Consider the following 20,815-nt stretch of genomic DNA (forward strand, 5'->3'; position numbering starts at 1 on the left):
GAAGCAACACAGCCAAGGCAAAAAGCCAAAGGCATCACTCCAGGCTGCAGCACTGCACTAATGTGGCCACTCAGTCCTGGTTACTTAGAGAATGGCATCTGCTTGCAGAAGAATGTCTTGATTACACCCCAAATTATAGGAGATATGACAAAGAACTTCCCCATTTCCCATTCCCAAGGCCTGCATAAGAAAGAAATTCTGAAATGCTGACATGTTATGCCCCCAGACATAACTTCTGGAAACATGTCTATAATCTAATGCATTCCAAAGTATTAGAAATATTCTCTGGAACCAACAAATTCACACAGAGAGAAAAAATATTATTAGGCAAGTAGTAGCCAGAAGAACATCTCTGCACGAAACTATCTGTCCTGTGATTTCTGAAAAACAAGTGACAGACCATGAATTTAAGTTGGTAACTAGGCTTCTTTTTACAATTTGCATCTGGCCAGTTTCAAAATTCACAGAGAATTAAAAAGTACTTATTTTGACATCTCAGTTAAGAAGACGAAATGTACCACACAAACCAGATTTTGGAACATTTTATAAACACATTTCATGCACAACCTTAAAAAACAGCTCATGAGGAAAGTATTAAAGAGTAAGACAGACAACTGAAAGCTCCCTACACATGCAGGACCAAAGATAAAATTTTAGAAGTAGATAAAAGAATGAAATTCTACAAAAAAAGGAATGAAAAAAGAAGGAAAAAAAGTCATGCACAGAAAGACAGATGTCTTGAAGTATGACTTCTCATCACAAAATACACAAGTTTTTATAAAATTCCCATTAAAATGGTTAATAATCATAAAATATTACAAAATAACTCTCAATAGAAAGGTTATTTTCTCATTAATACTTTAGACTGTCAGGTTCTGTGGAGTCATATTTCAAAACATTCCTACTCTGTCTGGTCTGTACCTTTTTTATTGCCATATATGAGTCGCTCTTCAGATGGAGAGTCCAGAAAAAAAGGAAGTGAACGATGGAGAAAAAGGTGAGTGAGACAAAAAAAAAGATATTTAACTTGGCAGTGGTAATAAAGAAGGAATGGAGAAGAAATATGAAAAAAAAAGGAAAATTGCAACACTTGAAAATGCATTCATCAAACAAGAAGTGCAATTGTTGAGAATATTTAAAATTTGACGAATAACAAGTGAATGCTTGAAAGTCAACAGTTAAAAAAAATCCAACCACATAGAAAGATAAAGCATAGACAGTACCTAGGTGGCATAAGAGATGCATCAAGCAAAGAAATTGTTAAAGGAGACAGAATAAAAAATAATTCAAATTAAGAAACTACAGACAGGGTATATGCAATCAACTGACAACTGCAGCTATTCTGGCAAACATAAATCCTAATGCCTCAGAATACCACCACACCCTGCTTGGTGCAACTGCTTTATGCTCAGTTTAGGAGATTTACTTGCATGAAGATCAGGAATTGACTGTTGGTAGGATCACTTTTGACACTTCTTCCACGTTTTCACATTTTTGGCAATCATCTAAATAGCAGCAAAGTTGAAGTGGCTCAGAACCAATGCACTCCAATGGGAAACACACAGCTGCTTAGCACAAGACTATTCTGCTATTGAATTTGAACACAGTAATGCTAAGAAAGGGGTTGTGTCTAATGTCTTTACAAATGATCCTTTCATGTTCCTCACAGGCTGAAAGTTTTCTTCCTCCTCCTCCCCCATCAACAACAATTCACCAGATCAGTTCTGTTATTGGATGAAATGAAGCAAGTCTGAAAAACGTTTAGGTGTGGCATTAAGTACTTCTGTAAAAAGCCCAACAAAACTAAGTGTGATATGCTAGGCCTTCATGTCAATGTTGCTTCCTAATCATCACGCTACAAACCTCTCTTAACAATCTACTGTATCACAGTTTAAGAGACAAAAAGATGTTGTAATTCATTACACAAATAGACATAATACAATGTACATAAACAAGTTGTCCTTTGAACTCAAATGCAGACTTAACCTTGCATTTCAGACTTTATTTATAGTACTTTGCCATAAAAATATTGTGTCTGATGTTCTCCAACATCAACTGTTATTGAAGGGCAATAATTAAGAAATTTAGTGTATTCTAATGCATTTATTCTAAATAGTAGCAAAGTAAGTTAGTATGTTTCAAATTTCAAATGCCAAGACATTTGGTGAATTTCCCACTAAAAGTTTATTTTATATTATAATCAGATATGAGGATTTGCAAAGGTTACTATTACTGCTTCTCGATCACAAACACAAACGCAATTCCCTTCTCTGCCCCACCAAAAGCATTGTTTTCCACAGAAAAATTTAAAGGCAATTTTGTTCAAATGCCAGGCAATATTACACCAGTCTGAGTTAACTATTGTTTATAAGTTATTACAATTAGGAAGATTTACATATCTTAAAGTAAACCCTACCGTCAAATTGATCTTCTCCCTCTGTCATCAGCTCATCATCAGAGCAAATGCTCAAAACATTCACCAACATTTCTGTTACTGTATAGGAAAAAATAAATCTTAATTCATTCTGTGTAGAATTTAAAATATTTCCATGTACACAAAATACAGCTAGTCACCAGCAACTCTAGTGAATGAACTTCTCACACCACAGCCATCGCTCAGTAACCTCATTTCAAAATAATTCTTGATGTGAGCTGTCAAAGAATTTAAAAAGCTCAGAAAAATAAGCAGCTATAAATTATACAACTAAACATTAAAGAATCAAACAACTTGAACATTCCTCTCTTACAAGTGGTTCTTTTAGATAAGACTTTTCTTGTAAATTAGTAGTTTTATGTTAAAAGTCAAGTACTTGAACTAGTTTTTATGCAAACTTTACCTAAATATGAAAAACTTTGACTGCTCAAAATCAAGCTCGAAGTGAAAAAGCTATTCTATGCCTGACAACGGCAGGCATGTAGCAGAAATACTCAAGCAGAAAAATATTAGAACATAAATATGTTAAATATAAATACATAAAACATATTTATATAAATATAAATATCTATTTGTATTTTCAAACTCCCCTTAAATATATTAACATAGTGGATACAAGATTTTTGAGATGAGTTTGTGTATTTTTTCCCCTCCATGAACATTCTTATTCTGCCTTTTAATCTTTCCGATGTATATCAGACTCTTTCTTAAAATATTCAAACCTTCTTCTACATGGAGTATTCAGAAACCTATCCCAAAGGCAGTAGGTTAAAAACCCTGTCAATTGCTGCCTACGTTTATCCATGACTAATTCATACAGCCCCAGTGTTATCTGCTATGGCTGTATTCTTCATTCTTGGGAAAGAGTTACTTGCTACTGTAAAAAAAACCCCAAATTATTATGATTTTGATCTGATCAATGCAGACCTGACAATATTGACATTAAATCCCTCACCAAAGTGGAAACATGCATTTGTCCAAAGGCAAGGCTACCTAAGGGCCATGACTGCAGCAGTCTGAAGCACTGAGCAGGGCAATGAAACACTCACTGTTAAATAAGCTGCTGGATATCATTACCAGCAATGCAACAAAAGCAAAATACACAGTAGCAACCCTTTGCTGTTGAAAACATTATCTACTGCATAATCAGGCAAGAGAGATACAAACCAAATCTTCTTTCAAATGTCAGGTCCCTTTATTTAAACATTAAAAAAAATTGTTGAATTTGTTAACCACAGTAAGAAGTGTCCAAAGTATTTGCATGTAACTGCTCACTAAAGACAACATAAGCAAATCTAGAATCCTAGGTTTTTATGTCCTTAAATACATAACTGCAGGAAGCCTAAAACTTAGTTAAATTTATTTTATTTAAATTAAACTTAAACTAAATTAAAAAGAAACTTTCAAAGAAATCTAAAGAGCTCTCCAGATCTCTCTTTATGAAAAGAGCAGTTTCTGTCATAGAAGGATTTTAAACAGACCCAAATAACCTCTAACCTCGTTACTTGCCAACTGAGGACTACTGGGGGCCCCAGTGTCCTAGATTCAGAGTTATCATCTCTAGAGGGAAAAGAAAAAAAAAAAAAAGGAGGATCTGTGCTAAATTATCTTTTTTACAAGAAAAAATTATAACTGAAAAACTTATCTTCAGTGAAGGTCAATCTGTTATAGCCATATAGGAAAGTTAACATTTTACACAAACATCTCAATATAAATTTATACCTATAACTACACAGGATTAATAATGTATATAACTTAGCATTCTGTAGAGTATGAACAATTTAAATATTAACTTCAAATGCAGTTCAAAGGTGCTACTTAACAATGAAGATGCACACCCCCAATGGAAATTATAATTTAACATCTTAGCTATATTGGATGCAGTTCTAACTACCTTGACTTGAACAAGTAAAGAAAACAAACACAAAAATAATGCAATTCATCTTTCATTGGTAAATATATTTTAAAAAACAAAAATCCTACCAACATTAATCTGGGAGAAATAAGATATATTAGTTGATACATAAAATCTACTAACCTTTTTCTCCAACAAATGGCAAAGACCATGTGAAAACATCCATAAAATTTGGTAGCCAGTAAGGATGAGGAGAACAATTGAACTGACGAATATTCATCACATTGTTTTCATATTTTAATACAGCAGCTACAATGAAATTCAAACATTTTGAAAAGAATGTTTAAAACTTTTGAGTACCACAAATGTAAAGTCACAGGTTTGGCTTAGGTCTATTTATACTTTAGACTAAATAATCCCAAAGGTATTCCATTCTCTTTCTTTCACAATATTTACAGACAGGTAACTAATGGAGCACTTTGGATTTTTACTGTGTATGTTTCACTCTAAGGTACTGTTACATGTCAATACAGGTCTGTACTGTCCTATTTTAGGTCTACAATCAACAAAGATTTTTAAAAGTCCTGAAAAGGTATCATTTCAGTAACTTTAACAAGACTAATTCAGAACAGCAGTACATTCAGTATATGCAAATTCAGGTTTTATTCTTCATATGTGTCTTCCCATGCTATAAGACTAGAGTAAAACCACAGACATCTTGAAGATGAGGGAAAAGAGAAAGCATAAAGAAAAAAGACAGAAAACCAGAAGCATTCTAAAGCTAAACAAGTAGTTGACCACATTTTTCTATACTTACACTTGCATCAGACTGGGAATAGCTCATGTGAAAAAGGGTTCTATGAATACAGTATCCATAGAGATAGTGAAAAAACTTGAAAAGCCAGTTGAAGATATTTTTACTTCCCCTTTACTTTGCAATCAGTGAAAGTAACAACGGCTCATCTTTTCCTGTGTACAGTTATGCACCCTACAGAAGTGGTATGGGCTGGGGGTGGTTCTTTATAGGTGGGTGGAAGAAAATGCAATGTATTTAATAGAAAAAAGGTGTTGGTTTCAAAGGAACACTATTGGAACATTTGGAGATCATTCATTCATCACAAACTTGAAATGCCTTACTTTAATATCATTCTTGAATTTCAGCAGGATTTATTTTTAAATTCCGTTGTTGAACTTTATTCTCATCAATGAATAATACTAATTCACAGCTAAGCTCTTCTCTGTAATTCTGACTTGCAAATCTTTCTCCACACTATTAAACACACTTCCCCTGTTCAACTCCATCTTAGCAGAGGATGGACAAAAATGGATTTCTTGTTCTATACTTCCATCTTAATATTTCCAATGGTGATCAGTATTTTGATCACTACTTGCTCTTCTTTGATTTCCCATATATGGCCATTATGGGAATTACAATCACAATTAAGATGCACAGATGCTACAATCCACAATGCAAACCACCTTCCTTGCCCACTAAAAACAATGAGAGCAGTGAATACTCACAGCACAGGGAAACCTTGCCTGACTGGATAACACCAGCAGATTTAATCACAAGTACTAAATAGCAACAACTTTCACAAAGGAAACCTCTGACCACACTTATGCTTCAAGGTACTCCTCTTACGGGAGGTTGTCATTTATGGCTCTTCTTTATAACTTTCATGAAAAGATTTTTTTTTGTCCTTTAGTTTCTTAATTGGAAAAAACAGTTGATATTAGATTATCTACTTAGACTATTTTATTTTATTATAACATACAATTACTAATAACAAGTTCTTACCTTTATTATTGTAGACATCCAGGTAATTAGGTGCTGAAAAAATTGTTATTAAAGATGGGAACCCTGTAGTTTGACTTTTCCTGTACATCCTATAACTGTAAAACCAAACAAATTATATTACATCTTACAGCAAATAAGCAATTAATTTTTATTTTACATTGCGACTATTTCCTTGAAAGATACAAAGTACTCACCCTGCATCTTGTGCTTCGTGTGCTCTAATGATTGACAACAAATTATTATTTTGCAAAAATTCACAAACTGCTGGATAGCTGTGAAATGAAAACAATTATGAGTATAAGATATCCTCCTAAAATATTCAGGAAGAGTCAGTACTAAAACACCCAACTAGATCACAGCATACTCTCACCTATAAAAGTAGGAGCATCCTCTGACTGTGTTATGACTGAAATGCTCTGGTGAATTTTCATTTCCAAAATCTTCTGAAGGATCTGACCACAATAAGTCACACATTGGTCCAAAAGCTGGAGGCTCTTTGAATCTATCTAACTGTTTAGAAAAAAAAGGCAGAAGCACAAATACTCTTTAAATATTAAATTTTAAAGTTTTACACATTTGTTAACCTACATATCCATCAATATCAAACATTTTTAGAATAAATCCCAACCATATCAAAGAGAAGTAGTTTCTGTATAGTTTTTCCTCTCCTCCTCATGAAATAAGGCACAGGCATGCCAAAAGAACCAAACCTGTTAAGAGCAATAAGATTTATTAGTTGTAAAAAGAAGGGAGATAACTTCCAGACTGATGGATATGTGTAATACAAGGTCAAGATACAGACAAGGAACAAAATGGTCCTTTTTCATGCACATGCCACATCTACCAATCTGGAGATACTACCAGGAATTAGAAAAGAGAAACAGTACAGAAAACAGGAATTGTAAAAGAAAAGCATGAATAAGTAGCACCAACTAGAAGAGACTAAATATATATTACAAAAAGACCCTAAAAATCCAAACCAAAAAAAGGAAAAAAAAACCACCCTGTAACACCCATCTCCATAATGGATCATTTAACAATGTAATGAAGATGCAACTGGCCCAGCTGGCTAAGGCTTTTTCATACAAGCTTTATTTTTCAGCTCTATCCCTGATGTAACGGGCCATAGAATTTTGGCGGATTTTCTCTTGGTTTCTCTCTTGCTGCTTCCTTATTGATTTAAACTTGAAACACCTATTTTAGCAGCCTGCAAATTTCCGAGTAACCACAGTCAAAAGGGGCAGAAGTTAAGGAGAAAAGTGCATTTGTTAATGTAAAAGGAAAATGCCCTGCTTAATTAAGTTATAGGCAATCAATCTCTGATGTCCCAGAAATGAAAGCTGATATCCCAGGTTCAATGTAAAGTTTATTTGGTCTTTATGTAGCTGGAGTTTGTTCACAAGATGATTTTATCCAAGAAATGTAGGAACGGTTCTTTGATGGACAGTGCATTTATCTCACTTCACTTCCCATACCAAAGAAGATGACTTTGATGGTACTAGAGAACACTTAACTCTTCATGACAGGCTCGAAGGGAGGTTTGGTGAGCACCTGGTGAATTTGACTCTAACGGTCCATAGGAATCCATTCAAATATGGAACCAGCAGTAGTGCCAAGCTCTCTCATGCCCTGGAAAATCAGAGCTCCCGAGGCTGCCACCTGTAACATAAGTGGAGAGGTCCAGATCTTTACAAATTCCTGCCAGATAATGGTAAGGCAGGTATTAACTGAAGTTGTTGTTGGAATTTATTCAATATTAAAATCCTGTGGTTTAACATTTTCCACACTGGATGATAAACCTGGTATGGAGTATTTCTTCCAGATTGAAGAAGTCAGTCCATCAACTTCTGCAAGTACCTGAATTTCTGTAGATTAAACCATCAAGTTTCTAAACCTCCAGCAATAAATATGGGTCCAGAAGCTAACAGAGGCATTCACACAAGGAAGTTTCAACTGTTTGCTGATTGATGTTTCCTGCAATACAGAAGGCTGAAAGTCTAGAAAATATTTCTAAGAATTTTTCTTTAGTCTTCAGGGATTTTCCTTACGACTTTGGCCAAATCAATAGAGACATTATAAATAAAAAGTTCTGGCTGCCTGCAATTAACACACCTCTCTCCCAAAACAATTTCTCATAGCATTGAAACAATAATGCAGCTATTTCCTGAAGTAAGGTGAGTTTGTAAAAAATAAATATACTTACATACACTTATACATACAGTACATATACTTACTTACATACACACCAAATCAGTTTCTTCTTCACTAGAAAATCTACTAACTGGCACAGTTCTCAGGATAGCCCAAAATTGAAGGAAATGTCCCTTCAAGCTACTCAACCCAGACTACATGTATCAAATCAGAATAATCAATTCAAGGGCTTCTCTACTATTGGCACAGCAAGTAAGTTAAAGGACATGAGTAAATTCAAAACATCTGTTACTGATTTAACTATTTCTGAATGTGCTTTGACTATAGCAAAACAGAATCTCAGTACAAACTGGCTTAACATTTTTCTAAATATGATTAAGGTAAATGAGAAAGACAATTTTCCAGAATAAGAATCAATACACCTGGTGTTGAAACTGAACTAGGTAGTGTATTTTTTATATACTGTGAAATATTTAAATCTATATTATTTTCAAGGTACTATGCAGTCAGGACAACTAACGTGACATGCATTATTCCTCCACATAGATGTTTCAATTCAGAAGCACCAAAACCTGAGAGGCAGATTAAGGTCCAGCAAATTAAAACAATTTTGCTTTTGAGACAAAAGACCTTCACAGAAGTTTCACACACAGACACCAGTTTTAATAAATCTGTCCTAATTTTCTTGAGAACTATCACCTAATAAAGCCTAAAGAACAATGTGAAGGCCAGTGAAAAGTGGAAGCCCTCTTACATATTACTGAACAAAAGGATATTTCAGCAGGGCACAGAAAAGAAGCAAGGTATTACAGATTCCCATATGTGCTGCCATGTATTTCAAGGCAATTTGATCAAGTCTTAGTATCACCAAAAGCTAAACAAAGAGTGAGCATCTGCTGTAAATGAAGGAAAAAAAATTTTGTCTCTCTTTTTTAGACTCCGCATAATCTTACCTGGATACTTCCTTCTTTCTAAAATGCTAGGTTTGAAAATGACAATTCTTGGCATTTTGTTTCAGTAGAAGTCTTGGCAGTATAAATGAAATCAACTAAACATCATCTCTAAGTTGATGGACATGTGTCTGAAAGAGACACTCTTTACCAAGACAACCACAACATTCATGGAATTGATATTCAGAAAATAAATATCAGATTACCACAAGTTTGACAAACTTCCATTTTGGCAGAAACACAAAGCACCTAAAATAACCTTTCTGGTTAGGATTCAATGTCATGCCTAGTATGAAAGCAGTCCTCTTCTGGAAGTAAATTTATGACAGCAAAAATAATAGTTTAAATTGTGTAGTTTATTCACCTTCCTACATATCAATACTGATTAAAGACTTCATCCAGAAGAAACTGCACCCGGCATAGAATTTTTCTTTAGTTCTTAGGTGATTCCTGCACTATTTATAGAGCTGTGATTTCCCTTTTATGCCAGATAATTATGTCCTTGCAGCTAAGACCTCTCCTTAGTAAGAACTTCTGCTAAAAAACCAGAAGGCCTGAAATATTATACAATTCTCTTGATTGCTTACAGAAGTAACTTCACACACCACACTCGTACCCCAAGTATACGATTTTTTCCTAGATATAAAGTGAGCATTTCACATCACCCATTTAATTTAAATACATTTACAATATCAGAGCATGCCAAGCTCTAATGCAGCTACTGAAGCCACTGCCCATCCATGACTAGCACCTTTTTCAGGTTACCAGATGAGTCTTTAAAAACGAAGAAGGCCCAAGGAACAGTTCTATTAACACTGCCTTACATTTATAAATGTGTTTTTCACCAGAAGAAAATACAATGCAGATTTTCATATATGCATATAAACATTTCAGCCTAATGTAGCCTTGAACATTACAGAAGCACATCTGAAAATACAGGCCAAGACAAGAAGAGAACTACCTTTTAGTTACATTTACTTGATACTGTGAAACCTGATCAGCTACAAGACTGAGACTAGCAGAAAAATGAATCACAGTCCTGTTATGAGAGTGGCTTTCCAAAATGTTTTTCCAGAGTATGTTTTCTATATTACTTTCCAGAAAGCCTTGACCATGCTTCTTTCCATCTGTATCGTGAGAAGAGTTAAGGCTTTGTGAGAACGGCACTGTTAAGTCTCTTTGCTTTCTTACTGCCCTTTCTCTGCACAATGCATTTGGATTTCTGTACACGTCAGTATTTGCTCTGACAATGCAATGTGCCTCAGTACATTTTCCCACTTACACCACTGATTGAGTAAATACACTTCCTCTCTGTTTCTGCCATTTTCTTCTCCTCTCACATCACTCTGCTTGGCAGTGTTATATCTGTAAGCAAAATAAACTGACATTTGAGGCTCTGAAATGGTCCAATCACTACAAAAAATCCCTAATTAATAAATACAGTGAATTCAAAAATGAGATTCAACTCGATGGCCTATAAATTTGAGAAAAGGGAGAGGTAAAAAAGAAAAACAAAGCACAAATAAAGGAGAAAATGCTAAGAAAATGAGAAATGTAATTAATGAAGATAAAAAGACAAAATAGGCTGCAATATGTACTTTTATATACTATAAAAGCAATTTAGGAGCATGCTTTTACTTTCTCTCTGACATTTAGATCCTTTTACAAACAGGCCCCCATGTACCTTCTTCCAGATGTGGATAAACCACATTTTTTCTTCCATCCTTACCTATAATCCCAAGGCTTTCTTAGAACCACCTACACATATTTTAAGCTGAAATCATTTGCATTTTAGTTGTTCCTAATCATAACAGGAATGGTTTTGAGTTCCAAGTGCAGCAGTCAAGATGTGAGCTAAGTTAACTTAAAGAAGCTTAAAATGAGTATGCAAAAATGAAGGCAATGGTAAATTTCATTTTGATTGAAAATTCCCATCTGATACAATCTCCACCTGACAAGCTATCCATGCAAGTAGAAACCACGTTATTAGAAACACATACCTCATGTTATCACAATCTTCTGCCCTTTAAATTGCACACCATGATTTAGTGTTTCCATTGTGTAATATTTAAAAAAATCTTTTAAATTCTTCTTATTAATATACTCAGCACATTCATCACAGTGAGAAGTACTCCTCAACTGTTACTCAAATGCCTACCAATTTTGCCATTTTAAATAGCAATCTGAATTTCTATTAAATACTGCAATATCTCACTTTGTCTAAACTAAAATCCACATATTTGAGACAGTAAAAAATTTTTCAAAGAAATTTGAGAATAACTGAAACATGATGGTAGACATAGGAAACAATTTTAAGACTACAATTAATTTCAACAAGTTTTCTCCTGGAAGCCATGAGAACACTAGCTCTTATCTAGAAAGAAATACAATGTATTATTTGGAATGGATATGAAACTCTTCACATGTCCTACCTGTCTCAAAAAACTATGTGGGGATTTTGAGGTTTCTTCTTTGTGTGTGTTTTGTAACAGTCCTAGATGTCCCAATGAAGTCTACTAATTGAAAATGCACTAGATAATCCATGAGATTTTAATTATGATACTGCTTAGCCTACATTTCAGCCCTGATTTACACTTCAACAAGAGACAAGAACAGAAAACATACTGACAACTTAATAAAGATGACTTTGCACAGCATCATATAAATATCTCTATTTTCACTTATTTTCAAATGCACAAAATACTCACTCTCCTAATGTCATCTAGTGTATTAATTTCTGGTGAAAGTCCACCATGAACACAAAGAAACTGTTGATTTAAGAGAGCAGCAAGAGGGAGACAATCAAAAGCTTCCATACAAGCATCATAGACTCTTTCAGAGTACTTTATTTTACCTGCAGGAAAGAAAATAGAAATCATTAAAAAATCCATAGTATATGGATGAAGTACTCTAGTGGATCATGGTTATAAGAATATATATCAAAGTGAATCCTTAAAAAAGGTGAAACAATGATTATTTTGGGGTTTAAATGAGCATTTCCAAACACCTAAACAGCAAGCATGTTTCTAAGACATATTTTCTTCCAGAACTATAAACTGTTTTCACTTCTTCTGCTATCTCAAGTGTGAAGAAACTATTGTTTTTAAAATCAATTTTAAAATTTTTGTTTTTTAAAAAATCACTGAAATATTTAATATTTTTATACAATTATACAGCATACTTCAGTATAAAATGCTACTAAGAAATTTGTGAATTCTCATTCACAGTGAAAAGCTAAGAACTGATTATAGATTATATAATTTTTATCTACATCAAAGAGGGTTTCACCAGGCCAAATGATCCATTTATCACAGGATCAATACTTATACAAGCCTTCAAATGGAGAGGTAGCTTGTATCACCAAAGAGTTATCTTACTAGTATAGCTGAAATCCATCCTCCAAATGGAAAAATTATCCCACAGTAGGGACTTTTTGCTAGCTTCACATCACTTCTCAGCAAGTTACTCTGCACTCCTGACTACAGCAAAATTATCTTCCTCTCAAGGACTTTAAAATCAAGATTGTTACATCAAAATTTACTCCATAATGTATATTTACGGCTAGCTCTCTTCTTGCACTCCAAGGCCACACTGAACTGCAAGCAATTCTACAGAAGTCAGTGGTGCCTCCAGATGTTTGCAAGGCCTTAATTAAACTAATTTTTCAAGCACAATGACAGACTATAGATCAGCAGGTTGCAAGTAGCTAATTTTACATTCTTAGACAGTACTTACATTCTTGCTTAAAGGTAAAATACTCTGTTAGGTGTCTGCATTCATGGTTGCCTCTCAAAAGAAATAATGTGCTTGGGTAAAGAATTTTCAGGACCCATAAGTACAGCACGCACTGTTGAGAAAACAGGATAACCAGTAAAATACACTAGTTTAAATGAACTTTAAAAATTATTACTGAGAAATACTGAATAAGGGTGTTAACAGTTTCAAAAAGCAGGTACTGCTTAATGTGCCATTTTAAAACAGCACTACTTCCCCGAATCCAGTTCTGGACATGAGTTATGCAAATTGCTTATTACTTTTCCTAATAACAGCCACATAGAATAGTGGAAAAAATTATATTTGCTGGATATTCAATACTAAAATAAACTCAGCAGAATTAAACTGTAGAATATTTTCATCTAGACAAATACTGTACGTGTTTCTGCTTAAAATCTGGTATAATATATGATTCTAAACACTGGCATAGGAAGAAAAGCAGACATTTATTAACAGAGACTGGGAAAAACCCCCTGACAAAGTAATTTCCCTTAAGGTTAGATACATCATTTGGATATCATTTTTAAACTATAAATGGACAGAGTAAATCATCCTCTCCCCAAACACTGTACACTGAAAAAGCAGTCAGCTTCCCCAAATAGCAAAGTCAAAGAATTTCAGTAATTTTCTATCTATCATTATTACTGCAAGAAGAGCAGAAAAAGCTCAAAAAGAGTCTGTTACCATCCAGCAGTCCTGAATGCCAAAATGTATTTCACAAATTTCATATCTAATTATTTTATTTTTGACTGAGCACAGAAAACTCAAAACCCCACAAGTTTTGGACTTCACTGAAGTCACCTACACACTCTTATTATCATTGTTCTTAACAAATTCCAGTACCCTGAAGCTACCATTACTCAAAGTTATTTTACACAGAATAGCAGAATACATGAAAAGGGAAGAAAGAAAACAAATGGACACTTAAAAAAACACTGCAAACATTGAGAAACACATCAAAGACTTTTATTGTGAAGTTTAGTTAAACTAATTACTGAATTTTTATCTTCTTAGAAAGAAAATGTAGAATTAACCTTTGTTCAGAAATTTTTTTAAGTGTAGTGGTTGAAAAGCTTTCATACCAGATTTTGATATATTAACATATAGAGTTGATATGTAAATGCCTTTTTCAAGGACAATTACATTATTTGTAATCATCAAAAACAAGCAAAGATCAAATTAATAAATAGGGAATATCTACTGAAATTTTTCCTTAAAGATGACTTTGAGGCAATCGCTGCATCTCCTGTTGGTCTACCATCTCTAACAACCCCAAAATGCATTGTGCATGCCTTTCACAGCACATACCCACACATTATCAGAACTGCAACATTTTAATACAGAAACAAAAGAACTACACTGGGACTTGCAAGACACTGTTTCAAATGGCATGCTATTCCATTAGATTCAGTATCTATGAAGACATCCCAAGCTGAGGCACTTCCCAGGCTGGTTACAGAAGAACACCTAACTTAAAAACCATGCTCTGAAACTAATCGATGTGAATATGTGAATATCTTTAAAACGCAGCACAACTAAGGAACATGCTGAAAATAAAAAAATTATTTGAATTCAAAGTAACTGAAAAATTGATGGCAGAAACACAGGTCATCCTTAGGGAATATCTGTATTTGCTCTAAGAATTTTTGTAAAGAAAAATATTAATAATTATTAAAAACCATTTGATTATCTAAATAAAATTAGTTTCTTTTATAAAAATAAACAGATAATAATATTATAAATAATTGAAAGACCTTGCAGTCATGACTCACCTGTTGTCCACAAACATACAAACATATTACCAGACAAGCAGCAGTACATATAATAATGTAACAGAATTCAACTTTTAGAAAACCAGCTAAAGAAAGAGGAGAAAAAATGAGTAAGTGGCGATTTCAACAGGACAGTCCAAACGACTGGTCAACATCCTCCTGTCAACAGGCCTTTAGCACAGGAGAAGGCACAGCAAGGAAGAATGCATTCAAATGTTAAAGCAGACCTAAAACTGCATTTGAAAACCTAAGTGAAAGTGTGCTTATAAAAAAATCAGGACAGAACAGATTAATATATTCAGTTACCTCTATACTAAAATAACCTCTGTCTACATAGTCACCGAGGAAGAGGTATCTTGTGTTAGCAGGTGATCCTCCCACTTCAAACAGCTTCATTAGATCAAAGAACTGGCCATGAATATCACCACACACTGCAAGCAAAAATTTTGTTCAAATTAATTTTAAAAAATCTAAAGGAAAAGGTACCAATTATAGTTAACATCCACAAACTACTTCTAATTGAGAAGAAAGACAGGTATAAAGCAGAATAACAGAAATTTTTGAAGGTTGCCCCTTTGCTTTTCATTAAGATGCTGTCTTCACTACCTGTGACAATACTGATGATATAGCTCTGAGTCCAGGAGACTGGGGGGTATTCTTCCAACACATTTAATGCACTGAGATTGAGGCCTGAAAGCTGTCAGCCCCTCTTTAATGTCCTCCCCAGCTCCTTAGGTATCTTTGCAAATTCTCCTTGGCATGTGTATTTGAAAATGCCTGCTGCTTCACACCAATTTGCTGAGTTCATGTGAACTTGAAAAAAACCAGGGAGTGTACTTTTGTTTCTGTTTCAGACTAACACACTTCTTATTAAAATCATATCTTCTCCTTGCTGAGTTACTTTTCTCCTTCAAATAACCATGTGCATTATTTCAACAGTGGATTTTTCCTGTGTTTTTAGAATATGAGAAGGGACAAGGCCAGTGGTCAGCAACCAAAGGCAGAAGTGCCAAAGATAGCAGCAGATGGGAAGTCTTTAGGGAGCATACAGCAAAACCAGGTCATCTCACAACTTTAAAAAGTAATTAAAAATGCATGGAAGAGACAACTGCTCCTGTCTCCTCTTTCCCACAGGAGTTCCCAGTTCAATGGAAGTCAGGAGCTGCCTTCTCACTTCTGCATAAGGTGTCAATGGTAACAACAGGAATTTGAGAGATTATGCCTTTCCTTGATGCACAATGTCACCGATCAACTGACAAACAGCATGTCCTGACTTTTTAGAGTTTATCAGTAAAATCTTTGGGGAAAAAAGTTGTCCTAATTTTGGAAAGAAATACTGGATATGGCAGACCACTATATAGAGGTTGTTATTCTCTTAGAGCAGACCATTTGTCATCACAATCTATAAAATATGACACTAAATAGAATGGCACTCTTTGTTGTCTCTTTTCTTAAGATTTCTACTCAAACACTGAAAGAACTTCCCTCCTTTTTAAACTGCCAATAGACCAATTACCTGTATATACAGAAATACAAGAATGCTAAACAAACTTGAATTCTGAGTTTATCTGGAACTGCAAAGGACTCCGAGCTCAGTCAGCCACTTAGTAGTTTCCACCATTTCAATCATTCATTTTTTTCAAAATGTCAGCAATAATATGTAAAGTTTTCATTTACCCAATACTAAGAAATAACAAGCTGATGCCCTAAAAGAAGCTCGCAGACACTAATTTAATTTATATAAGTCCATTTAAAAGAAAATATGTTCAGATTAAAGAAAATGTGATTTGAACATAAAAAGCAAATCTACTTTCATTATCATGAATAACAGACATGCAACATAGCTACATTCTATGACTCTAGACGGTTTATAAATAAAAGCATTAAACTACACCAATTCCACCTTTCACCAGGTCAAACAGAAACAGAACTGTTCCAACTATGAAAATACTCAAGAAAACCCTAAAAGTCAGTTTTGTATCCCAGTGGCTCTGGCCCTTGTGTCAAAGATGCTAAAACAATATCAGTACTACTGCTCTCACAAGAACATGGTTTTACATGCAGTCACCAGTCTCACTTACAGAGCAATATAAAGGTGAATTTTTCACTAAGAATCCCAGTTCACAGTATCTGTTTCAAACCACAATCATGAGCTTCTCTTCACATATTTAGATTTCAGAATTATCCTGAGTTCAGGTAGATGCCTTTATTCCTACTTATAATATTGAAGGAATTAGAAATTCATATTTCAACAGCATTTAACTACTTCCTTCTTTTTTCCCAATTTTAATACCAATCCTACTAGTTTTTCGATAGGTTTAATGCCTTCATTTGTTGAGTAAATGCAGTTGTGAGGGATAATTCAGAAGGACTAACAGAGAAATTTTCATTCAGCAATTTGAAGACAAATTCTACTACTGAAAATATCTGGCTTTTTCAAATTTAATTATGTATGAAATTACCTAGAAATATTACCTGTAATTGGAGCTTCAACTTCTATCATAGTTTTTTCCCTCCGTAATATTGCAGCACCCTCATTGATGATTCTAAGTGCAATTTCTTCATCCACTCGACCTTCCTTTATCAAGTGGTTCTTCAAAATGTCAACCCTTGGTCTTCCATCTGTGTCAAACACTTCTTCAGATGTCAAGCGATGCGTTGGTGGAAAAGGGACAGCTAAAATTTAAAAAGAAGAAACAGTAGTCATGACACTCAATTTGAAATAGGAATGGGGAGAATGGGGATCCATCATGGAATAGCTGCTAGCCCAAGTAGCAAACTTGTCTTTTCACCAAGGAATTTTACGACATCATTAAAATTTGGAAAGAGTAGTGCTGTGTTTGTATTTAAAAAATAAACATCTCTATTATGCAAGGTTGTAGAAACTATAAAACAGAGTTAGAAGGCATAGTAATATGTACAATATCTGGAAGAGTCAAAACTGACTTTGCAAAGGGAAATGATCTCTCTCCATTATACCACCATTCCCTGAAGGACTCATGAAGTACTGGTGATGCAGCATTATCCATTTAATAGCTACTCAGACTTTCAACATTAAAAATTATCCCATCATCAAAGCCTCAGGTGAAAAAACCCACCAAAAAACCTCAAACAAACAAAAAGAACTACCAAAACAAATGCAAAGCTAGCAAGAAAAGGATCCAATACTGTTCAAAAGACTAGAAATAAAAGGAGTCAGTAAGCAGTGGTTGGGGTACCAAAGCAGGCTCAGCAACTGCCCAGACAGCACATCTGGCAATCTGCAGCAGTTCAGTTACTGCACAAGTAACTGAATATGGATGTGAGCCATGGAAAAAGACAACACTTCAAAATGCCACTCAGCAATGTCATGGCACTCAGGATGTTACAGGAAATAAAACTAATCTGACCCTGTCCTCTCCTCAAGCATTCTACTGTTGAAAGAATTAACAACAACAGAAGCAAAACCATTCTGTTTCTCACCATTTAAATACTCTGTGTCAAAGAGGAAAATAGGAGGAATACATCTATTCAGAAATAAGAACTAGTGGCATGAATACACTTGTAGATAGAGTATTCATATTTATTTTCGTACTCTCTGAAGTTAAACATTACATTCAAAAAAATCAATGCTTAGATACTGAAACATTCCCTGACTTCATTTAAATCAATTTCTAGATTACTAGTAACACATTGCTACCCTTCTGTTTTATGGAGGAGTAAAAATAAAACACCTGAAGCACAAATCATATATATATATTCACTGAAATAAAATTTTCTGGAAGATAAACTACAGATATGTCTACTATTCCTCTTATAAAAGTTTCTATGTAGCAAAAATCTGCAAAATGTGCCCCTACATATTGTAGAACGAATTCACCACTTTTCTGTGGACATAAAGCATTCGATTAATGAAAGGAAAATTTTATGCCTTTCCTTCAGCCTCCTCTATCAGCAATTCAAGTTTCACTCAGAAATGCTAAAATTCCATGTAGTCCAAATGTTAATAAACTTAACTTATTTAAGATATCAAAAGACAATCACTTCTATTCCACGCACAATTATTTAAAAACATAAATCTGGCTCTGAGAAGAGAAATTAATTATTCTGACAAAACAAATTCATCTAATTTTTAAAAGCACTTAATTATGACCAGGCAAGCATCAGTTCAAATATTAACTGCTTTTCTGAACTTACTTTCTAACCTTCAGATTCTCTTAATGTTATCTTTTACATTATTTGGAAGTTTTTATCAATCTGTACATGAATCAATTTTAGGCTCTTTCTTGCCCCACTTTTTTTAATACATTATTTGTGGGCCCACAACTGCCTTCAGCAATTCAAAGTTGAGCTTTTCTTTTCAGGAGAGACCAGACAACTCAAAAAGAAGATTTCTCCTGCTTTAATTCCTTCAAAAGCATTAGAGATTTCACACACCTTCCCACAACCAAAGTCAGTGACCTCCAAGACACAGTTTTTTAAAAGCTGTGCTCCATTAATCCTAGTATTATTCAGATCTACCAAGGTGAAGATGACTGTTTTGTTCTTTTTGGAAGCTTTCTTTGGTAGATGCAGGGTGTGGCAGAGAATGGTCTGTTGAGGTGACCACCCATTCTTCATTCTCTTAAATGTAAATCATGACTAACTTACTACAACTACCAGTGGCTGCAGAATTCAAGAAGACCTCTTCCTTATGGCAGTTCAGATATTTCAGGGATTTTAAGTTCATGGTAAATGAAATTTTCTTCTCTTAATAAAGTTCTTGTATCTACTAACAAAATAAAGCTTTGAGTTTGTCTATTGAATTATATTCTCTAGGAGGCTTAAAACCCAGCTGTTTTTACTCCGGTGTCAAGATCTGTCTCAAATTATTTGAATTAATATACTTATGAAGACTCAGATTTAAAACTCTGTATCCGGGGGTTTGTTATCCATAATGCTCAAAACCCACAACTGTGGTATGAGAAGTAATTAAGGATCTCTGAAGTTATATTTGCCTCCTGAAAAAATGAAGTCTTAAAACTAGTTCCTCAGAGTTTAACAAAATTCTTTTCACATAATACATGTATTTTCCCATTGCTCAAGAAGGATTTCTTAAAAATAATTTTCAGAGAAGACATAATAAAATATGGTAAAGATTTTAGCCATGATCTGCATCACCCAGTAAATAAAAAGTAATACATTTTAGAAAAATTGTTTTTTTCCATTTTATACTTGGAGTTTTGTTCCAGCAAAAGTTAACACCATATTAGAGTGCATACCTTTGAAAAATATTACAACTGCTTTTAATAGGTTAAGGATGAGGATTTTTGAAGCATGTAGACAATTTCTGCAAACTAATTGGTTTAATTAAAGCTTTGATGAAGTAGTCATAGAATGTTATAGCCTGAGGAAAAAGAATTGCAGCATGATGTGTTCCAAGACATGAATATAATCCATGTTTCAAAGTCTTTGTGCACAACCTGCGCTCTCGGGACTGAAACAGAATGGTAATTAAGAGGAGTTACCCTAAGGAAATAACATGGTGTTGGGCATTAAAGGATTCTCTTCTTCCATTCCCAGCCAAGCTAAACAATAGAAAAGTATCTAGAGATGAATATCTAATACACACTGCAATATCTTATTAGTAGAAGTATAGATGTTAATAACAAATGTAGCACATAATGATTTACAACCACAGACAAGACCTTCTAAAACAAACCGCTGCTTACTAGTCACAATTCATCAATTTCACTTTAAAAATACATACAAATGATACAATTTTAATATACTGATCAAACAATGTAAAAAATAGAGCTGAGGAAAAAACAGTGAATAGCTTTTGGGAGTTGTTAATGAAAATATTTTGATGGCTTTTTATTGCTAATTGAATATGCATTAACAAAGAGGAAAAAAAATCACCTCTCCTTTGTACTGCAGTATCAATAAGAGATATAGAAAGCAAAACCTCAAAACTTAATTCTACACTGACTTTCTACAAGCCTCTGGGTACATGTATACCTTACAATAAAGCATGCTGTGGAGATTCAAAGATTAGCAGCAATCTGAAGGATGAATTCCCATGACATAGTAAGAAGTTCAAAGGAGAAAAACAACATTAGT

The 20,815-nt window shown here is 34.1% G+C and overlaps 1 protein-coding gene across 6 annotated transcripts in view; it reads right to left on the reverse strand.

Annotated features, from left to right (window-relative positions):
• The window catches only part of PPP3CB (protein phosphatase 3 catalytic subunit beta), a 46,095-nt gene that overhangs the window by 17,948 nt on the left and 7,332 nt on the right, over window positions 1–20,815 (reverse strand). For all 6 annotated transcript variants that reach the window (XR_010783985.1, XM_066554277.1, XM_066554275.1 and 3 more), the window contains exons 2-10: window positions 17,210–17,410; window positions 15,041–15,165; window positions 12,924–13,035; window positions 11,897–12,042; window positions 6,458–6,597; window positions 6,282–6,359; window positions 6,088–6,182; window positions 4,473–4,598; window positions 2,417–2,494 (exon numbers count right to left, since the gene is read on the reverse strand). Coding sequence is in view for 5 of the 6 variants with exons in the window: in XM_066554277.1 (XP_066410374.1) it covers window positions 2,417–2,494; window positions 4,473–4,598; window positions 6,088–6,182; window positions 6,282–6,359; window positions 6,458–6,597; window positions 11,897–12,042; window positions 12,924–13,035; window positions 15,041–15,165; window positions 17,210–17,410 (1,101 nt within the window). In the remaining variant the exon portion in view is untranslated. The remainder of the gene's footprint in view (window positions 1–2,416; window positions 2,495–4,472; window positions 4,599–6,087; window positions 6,183–6,281; window positions 6,360–6,457; window positions 6,598–11,896; window positions 12,043–12,923; window positions 13,036–15,040; window positions 15,166–17,209; window positions 17,411–20,815) is intronic.

Source organism: Molothrus aeneus, chromosome 8, assembly GCF_037042795.1.
Source record: "Molothrus aeneus isolate 106 chromosome 8, BPBGC_Maene_1.0, whole genome shotgun sequence".
NCBI lineage: Eukaryota > Metazoa > Chordata > Aves > Passeriformes > Icteridae > Molothrus > Molothrus aeneus.